Source organism: Dryas octopetala, chromosome 6 (genome assembly GCF_963921425.1).
Source record: "Dryas octopetala chromosome 6, drDryOcto1.1, whole genome shotgun sequence".
Taxonomy (NCBI): Eukaryota; Viridiplantae; Streptophyta; class Magnoliopsida; order Rosales; family Rosaceae; genus Dryas; species Dryas octopetala.
The window spans coordinates 12,745,054-12,760,342 of NC_141371.1; the positions used below are offsets into that span (position 1 = coordinate 12,745,054).

Genomic DNA, 15,289 nt, shown 5'->3' on the forward strand with positions numbered 1-15,289 from the left:
GGATCTACCCTCAATGGTCAACTCTTATCACTACATTGCACAGTCCCGTTCTTCCCCACCATAAGTTGTTTGCCGCTCGACAGGAGGGATACAGGAAGGATGTGGAGAGGGCGTTCGGAATTTTAAAAGCCCGGTGGCAGATTATAAAACGACCTGCTCGTTATTGGCGTCCAATTGAGCTTGGGTATATCATGAAGGCGTGCATAATATTGCACAATATGATCGTGGAGGATGAGCGCCCTGAGGATGACGGTAGGGATGACCCAATAGACCCAGAAGCGAGCACTAGAAGGGCAGAAGCTGAATACGAAGGTGTAGAACCATGTCCGACCGGTGCCGCTCCATCATCATTACTTGAGATGAATGTTCGTCGGAATTTGCTTAGGGACCGAAATGTCAACGAATCCCTAAAAACTAATTTGATTGAGCACATCTGGATCCGAGAGGGGAACCCACCACTTGCCCCAACATATTGACGAACATTTATTTAAGTATACAAACATGTTTAATTAATACAAGTATACAACAACATTATTGAAGCATAAATCAAATCACTAAAACATTTACTATGAAACTCACAAATATGATATTTATACAATAAAGAAGAAGAAATAAATAGATAGATTGTTACGTACCTTAATTAATCATCAATTGATGCGATTTGTTCGTCATCAAGGAGAATAGATGGGACATGAGAGATGTTGGACCAATCGTCACCTTCTTCCCTTTTGCATCTTTTGCTCAATTCAGGACACCCGCCAATGTCCAATTCTCTGAGTGCAGTGAGGTGATGCATCCCTTCCGGCAAACTTGACAATTCGGGGCAATTCCCAATCTTTAGTTTCTGGAGCAACCTGAAGTTTTGAAGCCACTCCGGAAGTACCGTGAGATCGTAACAATTCGCGATACCCATGGACTCAAGAGTGTTTTCAGTCAGTATTGAAGTTGTGAAGAACTACTTTCATATTTTGACGGATTTACATTTTAGTCATGTTTGGTGTATGATTGTGTATATATCTATTTTATTTAATTTTGGTTACTAATAAATTTAGGGGTTCTCCTTGGGTGGGCTTAACCTGAACCAGTCCAAACCCAACCAAAATTTTGAGGTCGCCCTAATTCACTGCCTGACACCTAAACCCGAACATACAACCCGAGACTCGGCCCAAATTTGCAACTCATACCAGCAACCTGATACAAATATGCATTAATAACATATTCATATATCAAATAGTATTTAAGCTATCTATTAGTCTGTCAGATTGTTGTTATTGAATTGGTGTTTATTTGATTCTTAATATTCTGGATTTGGTCTTTCTCAATTTTTTTTTTTGACAGATTGGGTTCACTGGTTAAACCTATGGGCTAAACTAAACCTGACCAATCCGCGCAACCTGAGCTCATAAAATTACTCATAGGTTGAGATTATTTTGAGCTCATCCCAACCAGTGAGTTAAATCCGGGTTTGTAAACCAAACTAAGTATCTCGCTTGAGATCAGGCTAACCTTACAACCTGCCCGAGCAGTTGTATGTCTTTAACTGCTATGGTTATTGTATTTTTCATTTTATTTAAATTTTGATTTTTTTTGGAGGGGGGGGGGGGGTGGAGGCGATGATGTTGGGTTATATTTACCAATATTCTGTTTTTTTCTTGAGTCATATGGAAATGATTTGTGATTTGTTTACGCTCACTTAACAAATATTGTCTCGAGCTTATAGTTGACAATGATTCTTGAAAAGTTTCTCATATCCCAACTACGCTGTTGAAATTTTGAAGGAATTGCAAGTTTGTTAAGCTATGTTAATCAACCTTAAACTCCATCAGGGTTGGAAGAAATTGTTGAGTGCCAAATTGAGAAATTCATCCTCATAATCTTCATTCTTAGGAGGGTTGCTGATTGTCTTTTGCATCTGGAGTATCTGGTCTTTTTTGTTATGAGAGTATATGGAACTCTTTTCATATCGATGCTGTATATGAAGTTGTATTTTCAATGTGTTGTTGCTCTTATGATGCATGCTATTAATACACTGTATGTCATCTAAGTATCTTTCCTTTTTTGGGTCTCAGTTGCCATCTTCTGCTTGGGGAAGTTGAAAATGCAATGCAGTACATGAATAAGTGCTTGGAATCAGGAACTGGTGTGTGTTTGGATCGGAGAATTGTAATAGATTCTGCTGATGGCATACAAAAGGCTCAGGTAATGCATTTGTTTCTTCACATATTTGTGATAGGGATATAAGATTTTTATTTTAATGCTGTTTATAATAGTTTTATAATTAGTTATTGTATTTTGAGTTTGGTGATTGTGCTCAAATAGCCAAGGAAAAACAGAGAAGATGTGGTGGAGAAAGATTTCTTTTCCTCAAAATGTCTTAACTTTCATTCTAACCATGTAATATAAGCTAGTAGATACTTTTTTGAGTGTTTGTTGGCCTGGAGAGTATTTTGTGAGTGTTTTTTTAGATGATCTAATTAATATTGTTTTAGGGATTTTTTTTTTTTTTTGGGGGGGGGAGGGGTGAGTACACGTTTTATCTTCAATTTTCATGGTGGGTGCAAAAAGCAAATGGGTGTATTGAGAAATAAAGTTGGTGCAAATAGCACCCATTTTTAATCCACCTATTCATCATTTTCAAATTTCACAGTACTTTTAGAACAAAATTTACCAAACAGAATACAGGTACTCCTGTTATCTAGGGCAAGTTTTACATAACATTAGCAAACATTTTATAGTATTGCAATTGCTTTTCTAAAGAAACTTTTGGAAAGCTGCAGCATTGTCTATAGGAGCCAAAGGATAACAGTTGGTGTGCTTGACATGACTTATGTGGTCTTTATTTTATACATAATCAATGTTTCAGGTATCCACATGCATAGGGTTAGGGAATCGTATAGGATCCATTTATTGATAATACATAAAGTTTATTAAAATATTGTGACAGCTATTTATGCAGTTTTCTTATTTTCAGAAAGTGGCAGCGTATTCAAATCGTTCTGCCAAGCTTCTGGAACAGGGAACTACTGATGCAGCTCTCAATGCTTTAGAAATGATTGCTGAGGCCTTATCAGTTAGTTTATCCTCAGAAAAATTACTCGAATTGAAAGCGGAGGCTCTGTGTTTGGTCTGTGCTATATTCTCTACTCATGTATTTTCATTAGTTTCTTTTACTGAATCAATTGGTGTGGTGGTGGTTGGTGCTTCTTCAAATTTAAGTGTTTTTTTTTTTTTTTTTTTTTTTTTTTTTTCTTATACCCCAAGTTTTGGTCTGAATATTGTTTGTATTTTTTGTGCTTCTTGCAGTTGAGAAGGTATGAAGAAGTAATTCAGCTGTGTGAGCATAGTTTGCATTTTGCTGAAAGGAATTTTGCTTCAGGGAACAGTGTAGCAAATATGGATGGTTCTGGATGTGACAATTACCCATTTGTTAGGTTGTGGAGGTGGTTCTTCATATCCAAGTCTTACTTTCATTTGGGAAGGCTTGAGGCAGCTCTTGCTTTACTTGAGAAGCTAGAGCAAGTGCGATCTGTTAAAGACATGTAATACACAATTTTTCATTGCATACATAACTTCTGTATTATAAAGTTCAGTCATGACATTCCTTTCTCTAATGACATGGAAGTTACTGAGTCTAATTTTAACTATGTAGGTATGCAAGTAAGAATTTGGAATCATCGGTTTCATTAGCTGTCACTATACGTGAATTGTTAAGCCACAAGGTAAGGCCTCTGTTGCTTTAATATATTATGGTTGTTGCTTTAATATATTATGGTTATTATCTCACTTGGATGGAGGATTAGTAGAAAACTTTATAAACACGTCTCTTATATTGTCATGCTTACTATATCATGTATCACATGTGTTGCATCAGTTATTATTATTATTATGGTTATTTTTAAAATGAATTGTTTTTTCTTTCTAATCTGGGGGAGGGGAGACTCAAATTTGGGACTTCAAACAATGTGGAGTATTAAGCTAAGTGATTATCTTGCAAATGCAAAGAGAAGATTGGTAGCACATACTTCCACATCAAACCTTCATTAAGATAATTGTTTTCGTTGTACAATAATTCAATGATGGTTTTCAAATGATAGTTTGTATTGGTCCAAGGTGATTAACAATGACAAGAGTTCCTTGTCCTAGGGGATGAAGATTAAAATCTTGGGGTCACTTCGTGCGGTAGAAACAAAAGGTTTCTGGTTATTCAATACTCTAATTACTTGAAATATGCCTTTAATATCTGGAGAAAATTAAAAAGGGGGAGGGGGGAAGGATTACATTTTTGAGAATTTAATGGAAAGGTCAGTAATGTTTGGGCCAAGCAAATTGAATTCTTATGTGTTGGAACTTGGAAGATATGTTTTTTCCTCGCTCTTCTTGTTGTTGATTTATTTGGCCACTGTTCATAATAATAATGTTCTTGTTCTTCTGTCTAAGAGCTTTTATCTCTGTATCCAAATGTTTCAAATTCTTGTTAGCTATCAGTATGATTATTCTGCCAATAATTCGAGCATTTGAGATCATCTGTTAAGTTCCAATTCTCTTAAAAACAGAATGCAGGCAATGAAGCATTTAAATCTGGAAGATATACAGAAGCCGTGGAGCATTATACTGTTGCTTTATCTAGCAATATTGGATCTCGTCCATTTGCTGCAATCTGTTTGTGCAACCATGGTGCAGCACACCAAGCTTTGGGTCAGATTACTGATGCCATTGCAGACTGCAGTCTTGCCATAGCTCTTGATGGAAATTATGTGAAGGTATGCCATTTAGGTGCATTTCCAGCAGGATACTACATAAGCATGTGAAGGTACCCTAAGAAGGAACTTTTTTTTTTTCTTTAATAATGTGAAGAGACCCTGTTTTGAGGATTTTGTTAGCACTTAATGACAGTCTTCATAACAAAGACCCATTTTTCTTTCCTGATTACTGAGTTGTAGATATCAAGATATCAATCCATTAAAATTTTCCGCGATCATTTAAATATGATAATTTCATTGGAAATCTTTCAAAATCTTGACCTTTTCCATTACACTCATCTTTTATTTTAAAGAATTATAACTTGTTTCTTCCTTTGTAATCAGCAATTAATTGACCTTAAGATGATATTTGATATTCCAACTTAATAATGCTAAAGTTACTTTTACAATGTGTGTAACTCAAGTCCTGCAGTTCTTACAGAGTGATCTAAATAAGTTTGAGCTACAATGCTATAATACTTTTACAATGTGTGTAACTCAAGTGTATTGATTTTTTTTTTTTGGAGAACAAGTGTATTACTTTGTTGTCTCTTTGGCAAGAAATCAGGTTAATTTGTTAAATGTTACCTTTCTTTGTTCATGGTCTTGCCCCCTTTTTTAGCAATGAATTATTCTGAACTCAAATTGGTTCTGTAAGTATTCTTGTTTCTGACTGTGTTTCTGATTGCTTCTGTCTTTAACAGACAGTTTCTAGAAGAGCCACCTTACATGAGATGATACGGGACTATGGACAGGTGGCCAGTGATCTCCAAAGACTTGTTTCTATCCTTGAAAACCAATCTGATGACAAGGCCAAAGAGTCTAGTTTACAAGGTAGATCGAATGGCAGTGTAAAAGAATTACGCAGCTCATCGACGTATGCCTTTGATGGAAGAAGAAGCTAAGAAAGGAATCCCCTTAAATTTTTACCTCATTTTGTAAGTTCTTATTTTATGAACGTCTTTATAACTTGCCTAGATGTTAGTGTTCAATGAATTATGCATGGTGTCATGGAAATTTAGGGTTTTAATAAACCAATGGAGTTAATGTTTCATATATATGTATAAATATGTGTATACATATATATATATATATATATCTGCGTATGTGTACAAATAGATGGTTCCAATCATCAAAATACAATATGGAGTTAACCCCACAAGAGATCCCTTAAATAAGCTTATTTAAGGGATCCCTCAATGGAAGAGGCCTGTGTGTGTGTGTGTGTGTGTGTGTGTGTGTGTGTGTGTTTATAATTGTTCTCTAGAGCTGATTATTGCACCTTTCCTTTTTTTTTTTTTTTGCGGATTTTCCGGCACCGAGTGATTGGCAGGAACGTTGAGCCCTCGGCGTCTTTTTTTTAACACTGCGAATCGCCACTTATATATATAGAGAGAGAGTAATGCTATTTGGACCAAATTAAGTGACCAAATGAGAGGGACCAAGTGAGATGTCACTTGGGGAGATGTGGAGATAAGGGACCACATGGAGATGAGGACCCCCTCCCCAAGTGACACCTCACTTGGTCCCTCTCATTTGGTCACTTAATTTGGTCCAAATAGCATTACTCATATATATATATATATATATATATATATATGCTTATTTATATATAGGAATTCTCTAATTAGGATGCCCTCATTTTAAGAAATGTGAAGACCACAGTGCGGGACCCATTTCGAAATATGGTCTCATGATCCAAACCATTTGTTATTCAAGTCCCTCTTTTTCAAGGATTGTCTTTGTAGAACATTAGACAATCGGAAATCTTTTAATCATCTAATTGTTGTTAAATAACTAGGAAACATAGTGTTTCCAATAAACAGATATATGGTCATTATGATAATCAAATGATTAAATGATTTTTTATTTTTCTGATTTTTTTGCGCGAGTGATCTTCAAGAGGATCTTAAAAATGAATGGTTTCGATCGTGAACTACATTGCAGGGTGGGGCCAAACAATGTGGTCCTTTTCTTAAAATGAGGGCATCCTTATAAGAGATATATATATATATATAGGTAATGTTCTCTTGCCAGATATTTAGCATGTTATGTATTGTTTTAATCTGCAACACAAATTCTAACAAGAATCCATTTGATCAATGGTCCGGATTGACATTTTAGCAACATAACATAACCAACTTATCTTCTTAGAACAGAAGTTAGGTATCATAGTTTGTGTTGGTTACATACCATTCCCAGGCTCACTCTTAGATGATATTGCTAAAGATCTTATAATGTTTCCAGAATTATTGCTTTTGCTATCTCCATGTGGGAGGAAACTTTTGCCGTACATATACATTGAATGGTGGCTAATAACTTAAAATGATGTCCATTAGATGCAATAAGGAGTATTGAAGTTGTGAAGAACTACTTTCATATTTTGACAGATTTACATTTTAGTCATGTTTGGTGTATGATTGTGTATGTATCCCCATGCCTAGATTTTTGGGAAGTTTATGTTGCCTGATAGCTTGACAGTTGAATTGGTGTAGCAGCTTAGTTGAGTTCAGAATATTGAGCCTATTTTGCTGTGACTTGTGCCAATAACTGATTATTGTAAATCTCAATGCCAGGGGAATTAAACCTTCTGACACAAGCTCTGACATTAAGAAGGCATACCGGAAGGCAGCTCTCAAGCATCATCCGGACAAGGTTTTAACTTTTATACCTCCCATTGAGAAGTTTATGTATTCTTCTGTACCTCTGACAGCCCCATTTTTTTTTTTTTTTTTTCTCTATTTTCTTTTTGTCGTATTTAGGCTGGCCAGTTCTTGGCAAGAAGTGAGGGTGGAGATGAAGGTCGACTCTGGAAGGAAATCTCTTTGGAGGTTCATAAGGATGCTGACAGGCTCTTTAAAATGATTGGAGAGGCATATGCAGTGCTTTCAGACCCTACTAAGGTTTTTCCCCTAGATGATTGCTACTTGACAGTTATTTACTGAAAAAAAAAAAAATTATTTATACTACATTATTCTATGTGATTGAAGCTTTAGTTGTTTTCGCATTCATTGCACTATAGACATAATAATTATATTATGTAAGAAACACATTGATTTTGCGAGCTCCCACAGTATTGCCCTTTTAAGAGATATTCTGGCCTTACATAATTTAAAAACTGCCCCAAACTTTTTCTTTTTCTTTAATGTTCATTTTGGCAACTTCATAGCCTATATTGATGCAGCAACTGCAGTTCTAAAATTTTGATTTTACAATTGAAAAGCTTTTATATTTTGCATCCATTTTTTCTTTTTTCCTTTTGTTAATGTTTTGTTGTAAAGATGTTAACTCTTAAGTTGTAGCTAAATTTAGTACTTGAGACAAATAAGCTAAAGACCATTCATTTTTGGCGACAGGCCATGCATTTTGTAAAGTTTGAAACCTTGTAGATGATAGGATGGTTAGTAACTTATCCTGTTGAAAGCACTAACTATGTTAAAAGTTCCTGGGAGATATTTCAATCAGGACCTAAACCATACATTTTTACTAAATCTAGATTACAATTTTCTTCTGCCAACAGCGCTTACAATATGATCTTGAGGAGGACATGAGAAAAGAAGCAAATGAAAGCAAGGAGAGCAGCATCTATAGAAAACCTTCAGATTTTCAGAGTCCTGGACGCAGCAGCTATAGAAGACCTGATTTTCATAGCTCTCCATTTGAGAGAAGCTCTTATGGTTGGAACAGCAGGGAGAGTTGGAAGACATATGGAAATTCATATTCTCGATGGTAAAAAGCAACTTGTAGACTTGAGTTTTATTCACAAGTTCAGGGCAGGTTTTTTAATGGCCCTAGGCTTCATAGAGGATCAATGGAATGTGCTGGCTGCTACTGCTCAGGTACTTATTTTCATAAGAATGGATCCAGTCAAAAGTAGCCAAGTTCTTTGATCTGAAAATGAGCTTCATATGGACATTGAGATGTTGAGCTTGGTATCCATATAATTTACAGGACAACAAATAAAGAGAAATTTTTGGCCTTCATACAGCAGCAATGTTTAGGTGTATAATTTACTATCTTCAAAATACAACACCTTCCCTGCACCTCTATATTCAGCAAGTGCTAGCGATGATGGAAGAAGAGCTGGAATTCTTTGGTGGAAACAAAAAATTGTAAAATGTATTCTTGTTTGTATTTATGTTATAAATGGTTGCACCAATGTTATAAATGCATATTGAAAGGTGCCTAATAAAAAATTTCCGTTTTTAGCTTTTGTATTCTGCTTGTTATGTCTATTTTTGGTCAAACTGCTTGTCATGTCTAGAAAAGAAAAAAAAAAAACAACTAAATTTGATTGGTTGCTTTTTGGATTTTCACTTTGGCTAAACTGTACTAGAATTTCTAGTTTATGTAAAGAGCAAACAAAAGTAACCCAATATTACAAATTTACAATAGAGGCCTAAGGTAGGGATGGGAATGAGAATGCCCATTCCATTGTTTGGTTATCATACATTGTAAGAGGATGAGCATTCCTATTATTCCAAAATAATTGGAAGTAAGAATGTCAGATTCTCGTTCCTAGAAATTCAAGCGCCAAACATCGGACATCCAGATGAGTTTTGGGTTTGTGAGAATGTGGAGTGTGGTGGTTTGGGTTTGTGAGAATGTGGAGTGTGGTGTTGTCTCATATTGAATCTGAATTTCAGCTGGAATCCTAATTTGTATCGTGCATTATATTACTCAGTTATTACTTTCTCCTTTATTATTAATTATTAAGTGTTTATCAGTACATAGTTTCTGAATTTAAGATTCTTATATTGATTTTATGATGAGTATTGTTGGGATAATAAAACAAAAGAGAGAAAATGAGAGCTTATAAATTAACAAGCTATAGGAAACTCTAAACTTAAACGAGCATAAGGCAAATAAGATTTACAATAGAAGTGTGTGCAGCTAGCGAAATTCGCATAGCAAGTTTGTGCCACAATATGAAATGCAGTGTGATTAACTTCGATACAAAAGGGGCACAATCATGCATCTTAAGAAGTTACACAAACATGTTTAATAAAACAACATTATTGAAGCATAAATCAAATCACTAAAACATCCACATATATATATGTCTCCTTGAAGTTATTAACATTCTCCTATTTCAAATTCTAATATTACGACTACAACCCAAACCAATACAAGACAACATTATTTCACTCCAGTGCTGCTTCAATGACTGCATGTTTTTGCTGCCACCCTTTGAGATCTGCAATTGTTACGATTAAAGAAAAAAACTAACATTTAGATGTGCCATGAACATGTGATCGAAAACTTTAGGGAAATTTGGTAGTTATAAAAATCATATGTATTTGTTCATTTTGGTAGTTAAAAGACTTATTACTAAGGAAAGTAATATCCTTAAGTCTAAAACATATTATCATCTTATTTCAAAAAGGAAAACATATTATCATCGAACTTAAGTTGAATCAGTCTACAAACACAATACGTGTTAGCTAATGAAATGAAAAGAACTCAAAACTTTATTTTGTTTTACAATACTTTTTATAAAACATAAAAAAACAAAATGCAAATAAGAATTAAACTTTCATCAAACCGATAACCGCTTAGACCTTTGGAATTAATGGCATAAAACATAGATGACATTTACTATGAAACCCACAAATATGATATTGATAAGATAAGGAAGAAGAAATAAATAGATATATAGTAGATTGTTACCTACCTTAAATCAAATCATCAATTGATGCGATTTGTTCACCATCAAAGAGAGTAGATGGGACATGAGAGATGTTGGACCAATCCTCACCTTCTTCCCTTTTGCATCTTTTGATCAATTCAGGACAACCGCGAATGTCCAATTCTCTCAGTGCAGTGAGGTGATGCATCCCTTCTGGCAAACTTGACAATTTGGAGCAGTTCCCAATTGATAGTTTCTGCAGCAACCTGAAGTTTTGAAACCACTCCGGAAGTACCGTGAGATCGTCACAATCCTCGATCCTCATGATCTCAAGTTTTGCAGAATCTTGAAGCCAACGGGGCAAAACCTCCAGACTTTGATCCTCGATCATGAAAACTCGGAGATTTGGAATGCCTTGTCCTGATTCCATCAAATCAAGCTTCTCACATGTTGAGATACATAAAGTGTCTAGTGCCGTCAAGCGTTCCATATTAGGCGGCATGGACTCCAGACTTTCACAGTCCCAAATAAACAGTGTACGAAGGTTAGTGAGGCATTGGATCCCTTCACCCAAAGATTTAAGATTGTAACACTCTTGAACCCATAACAATTGAAGAGATTTGAGGTGTCTAATTCCTTCTGGCAAATACATCTGCTGTGTAGTTAACCACAAGCGTATGAGGTTTACCAGGTTCCCAATGTCTCTGGGTAACTCCTTCAAATTGTCACAGTTTGAAAGGTTTAACGTCTGCAAATTGAGCAACTTACAAATGGAATCAGGAAGCTTTTCTATCCTACGATTATCAGACAGATCGAGGTATCTCAAGTGAATCAAATTGCCAATGGAACTTGGCAGGACCTCAAGAGTCGAATGACTCAGATCTAGCACCCGAAGATACTTGAATCTCGAGATGCATGTTTTTAAAAATGATTCATTGGTGACCCCATTGAATGTTGGAAATAGAATGGTCCGGAGTTTATCTGACTGGAGTAGAAATTCAGGAACCAGTTGCTCTTCTTGGGAGAAATCCTTTTGAGATAGTGACACATGCCGAACCCTTTCAAAAGCCTTATTGGGACGGAAATTAACAGATGACATCTCTACCTGCGCCTCTGAGATGGCTAAATCATGAACTAGATCATGCATTTTAAATGTTATAAATACAGATCGAAGATCCTCCTCTAATTGAAAGAAAGACCTAGAACATAATTGCCTTATGTAGTCTAGGCCTATCTCATAATACCCTTGGTTTCCATTAGAGGTTTCAAGGAAGCCATGCGCCATCCATAGTCCAATCAGCTCTTCACTTTCAAATACGTAATCTTTTGAAAAAAGTGAACAAAAGACAAAACAAGGCTTCAAGGAAGGTGGCAATGCATTATAGCTTAATTTGAGTGCAGGTAGAATGTCATCATTTTGCTGTTCCAATGTCCAGATAGCATTATCCCTCACTTTCAACCAATCATTTCTGTCTCTTTTCAAAGACAGTAGGCTCCCTACAGTAGTTACGGCTAGAGGAACTCCTCCACACTTTTTGACAATACTCTCCGCAATTTCCATTAAATGTGAATACTGCTTCTCTTCTCCTTTTCTAAATGCCCTTTTTATAAACAAAGACATACAATCCTCAGGAGAAAGACCTTCTAATCGATGCATGTGTGTGGAGCCCATAAGTGAAGCAACCAATTCACAACGTGTTGTTACAATGAGTTTACTCCCATTAGCCCCAACCTTTAACAAGCTTTCTAAACCAATCCATTTGTTTTTATTTATTCCCATTGGCAACTCCTTAGTCTCATCCCAAACATCATCCAACACTAGAAGAAATTTTTTATCTCTCAAAACATCTTTCAACTTCTTCTCCAAACCATCCAAACTTTCATTCTCACAATTTTGATCGGTTGCAGATTTAAGAATTTGACGAATCAATGTTTTGTTGTCAAAGTCATTTGAGACGCACACCCACATTCTCAAACCAAATTGTTTTTTTACTGTATCATCATTATACACCAATTTAGCAAGTGTAGTTTTCCCCAACCCTCCTAATCCAAAAATGGAAATAACAGGAAAATTCACATCAGCATGACTAGTGATCTTCAAGAGATGTGTGATAATCTTCTTTTTGTCATCGTCTCTCCCAAAAATATCTGAGACGAGCACAGAAGAGCCGGTCTCCCTCTGCAGGTGCACGCCATGCGATTCTCCAACTCGTTCCGAGAGAGAAAAGTTATTCTTTTCAACAGTAATTTCATTTAACCTTTTTCTTATGTCTTCGATTCTATGACCCATTTTATAACGAAACACGAGTGGATTAGAACGTGAAAGGAAGTTGCATACCTTTCCTCGTGCCTTTCTTCTGATACTCCCACGGTTGAGCACATGCATCTGCAACTTTTGAAATTCAAATTCATCGAGCACTTCGTCTGCATCGTAGCAAACCTCTTTGAGCTTTCCTAACCAAATGGACAATCGCCGATCCTCTGTCTGCTTCTCCTCTGCATCCAGGAGCACTATTTTGATGGTTTGTAAGGTCTCTTGGAGCTTGTTTAGCTCATCTCTGACACCCCATGCCAAGCAAATTTGTTTGTAAGTATGAGAAGCGAGCCTAGTCAACACTTTCTCTGCAATGTTGAAGGCAAATGACTCCATAATGATTCAGGGGGGGAGGAAAGGGAGTAATGTTATGTATGGTTGATTTGAGAAATGGGAAACGAGTAGATAGCTATGAAAGAATATGGCACTTTATGGATTGGAAACTTGGCTTGCCTGGGTCTTCAATTGACCAATCTTGTACATACATATGGAAAGCAAGCTGAAGGAGATAATTAAGGGACATGTGGGCTGGGCACCATGTGAAAGCAATCGTATTCTATATTTCAACTACTGAATTTTTACAAACCGACAAATTGGGTGGAAAGGAAATAATAATTGACCGACAAATTGGGTGGAAAGGAAATAATAATTGAGGAAATAATAATTGAGAAGAGGGTGATGAAATTATACCCTTCAATTTTGATGAAATTACACGGACACCTCCTGTCGTTAATTACTTTTGACATAAGTTATTTTCTGATTATCTTTGACCTTAAAAATGTCCTTATCCGTCGACATCTAAATTAATAAGTGATTTTTATTTTGGAAATATAAAAATGACATTTCCAAAGTCAAAGATGATCAAAAAGTAATATTTGTCAAAAGTAACTAACGGTAGAGGGTATACATGTAATTTTTGAAACTTAAGGGGTGTGCGTGTAATTCATCAAATCTGAGGGGGTGTAAATGAAATTATCTCTATTATAAACGATAGTTTCATCTATTAGGGTTAGATGAAATGTATCTCTATCACTGGTGTATATATAATATATCCCTAATCTAACATTATGTGTTTCACCTGATATGGAAAGCAATTGACCAATCTTGCATATGCATATGGAAAGCAAGCTGAAGGGGATAATTAAGGGACATGTGGGCCGGGCACCATGTGAAAGCAATGGTATTCTATATTCACTACAAGGAAATACCTCATTAGATATCAGTGGAACACCGATGTCTATTAGGTTTGCGACCGATAAGGACAGACGTGATATCTAATGTACCATATTTTCAATATCAGTTTTGGGCCGATGTCTATATCAAATTAGACATCCTATTTGTTAAATATCCGATATTGTTAATAAATAATATATATCGATTTTTCAAGTTTCCGTTATCTAAATGAACGGATTCCGATATGTAATATATTTTCAATATCATTATTTTTTCAAGAACTGACATTAAAAGGTATATTAAATATCTGTTTGGTTTTATTTTTCGATATTATAAACTCATCAAAAGCTATATTTGGTAGGTTGTTACATCACTTTTTTTATCAAAGCGATATATAATATTTTTAACACATCGAATTTGTAACTAAAACCGATATATATATACACATTAGATATCTGTTTGTTCGTTGTTTTACATATTATAAGTCTCTTAAACATCAGGTTTGAGTTACAATGTGATATAAAAATAACATTAGATATCGGTATTATTTGTTATTTCGATGTATATACCTGTATAAATATCAGATTTAATAGACATTAGATATCAGTGTTTAACTGATATTGTAAATGTTTTTTAATTAATAAAATAAAATAAAATGGGTTGTTAGATATCAATTTTTCCTGCCAAATATTTGATATAAAAGTTCCACCATGCAACATCCAATTTGTGCAATTTAAATGCTTCCATAAATTTCATCGAACATTCTCATACATTTCCAACATCCATTTTCAACCCATATTCAAGTTGACAAAAATGAATTACAAATCCCTCTACAAGTAGAGATAACCATAATCCATATATAACCCCCTAAGCAACTTCAAAAATCTGCACAAAATATAAGGCATGGCTAGTTCTAAATTATGCACACTAGCTAGCTAGTTCTAAATTTTGCCTTTTCCTTTACAAAAGATTGGAATGGCAGCATTAATACCATATCCACAGAATGTATGTCAAAACAACATACCAACATGTCTAAAAATAATTATCGGTGACACAATCTCCCCATTCAACTCAGACTTCATCAATCTGGGCTTGGGTGTAACCAGTCCGCTTGTTCTCTGTCTTAGACCACTGAAAACATTAAAGACAAGTGCATGATCAGCCACCAAAAGATATGCACCAATTTGGGCAAGCATTCCGTAACATACACCAATTTGGGCACCTGCATTGAAAAAGAAGGAAGACAAATGAAAACATTGTATTTAATTCATCCATTTTTAGCTAGTAATCTCACTAATCTACAATTCTGTTGGGGAAGAAAACTTGTGTGGGGTTGTAACCCTCTTATTGCAGAGTTAAGTGAATATATAATAACCTACTTAAAAGATGTCGTGTGTCCAAAAAGTAAATCAATTATGATCAAATTTGAATACA

At 35.4% G+C, this 15,289-nt stretch overlaps 2 protein-coding genes across 9 annotated transcripts in view; one reads left to right on the forward strand and one right to left on the reverse strand.

Moving 5' to 3' along the window:
• The first annotated feature begins 1,311 nt into the window (after positions 1 to 1,311).
• Positions 1,312 to 15,289, forward strand: part of LOC147282496 (uncharacterized) — a 52,716-nt gene continuing 38,738 nt past the window's right edge. For 2 of the 8 annotated variants that reach the window (XM_086249131.1, XM_086249132.1), the window contains exons 1-7: positions 1,314 to 1,528; positions 2,070 to 2,199; positions 2,972 to 3,124; positions 3,304 to 3,539; positions 3,650 to 3,719; positions 4,554 to 4,760; positions 5,444 to 5,677. In XM_086249131.1, coding sequence (XP_086105257.1) covers positions 2,104 to 2,199; positions 2,972 to 3,124; positions 3,304 to 3,539; positions 3,650 to 3,719; positions 4,554 to 4,760; positions 5,444 to 5,644 — 963 coding nt within the window. In that variant the 5' untranslated portion in view covers positions 1,314 to 1,528; positions 2,070 to 2,103 and the 3' untranslated portion in view covers positions 5,645 to 5,677. Of the gene's footprint in view, positions 1,529 to 1,617; positions 2,200 to 2,971; positions 3,125 to 3,303; positions 3,540 to 3,649; positions 3,720 to 4,553; positions 4,761 to 5,443; positions 5,678 to 6,686; positions 6,725 to 7,315; positions 7,395 to 7,501; positions 7,643 to 8,259; positions 8,580 to 8,690; positions 9,124 to 15,289 lie in introns of those variants that run through there. The other 6 variants (XR_015123069.1, XR_015123068.1, XR_015123065.1 and 3 more) reach the window with 6 other exon arrangements.
• On the reverse strand, positions 9,597 to 13,134 carry LOC147282497 (putative disease resistance protein RGA1). Its single transcript, XM_086249136.1, has 2 exons — positions 10,414 to 13,134; positions 9,597 to 9,936 (listed from the first exon to the last, which is right to left on the reverse strand). The coding sequence occupies exon 1, from the start codon at positions 13,016 to 13,018 to the stop codon at positions 10,415 to 10,417; it is 2,604 nt and encodes an 867-aa protein (XP_086105262.1). The 5' UTR covers positions 13,019 to 13,134; the 3' UTR covers positions 9,597 to 9,936; position 10,414.

Excerpts from the sequence above, each read along its gene's own strand:
- LOC147282497 (XM_086249136.1), bottom strand. The coding sequence starts at position 13,018 with ATGGAGTCATTTGCCTTCAACATTGCAGAGAAAGTGTTGACTAGGCTC.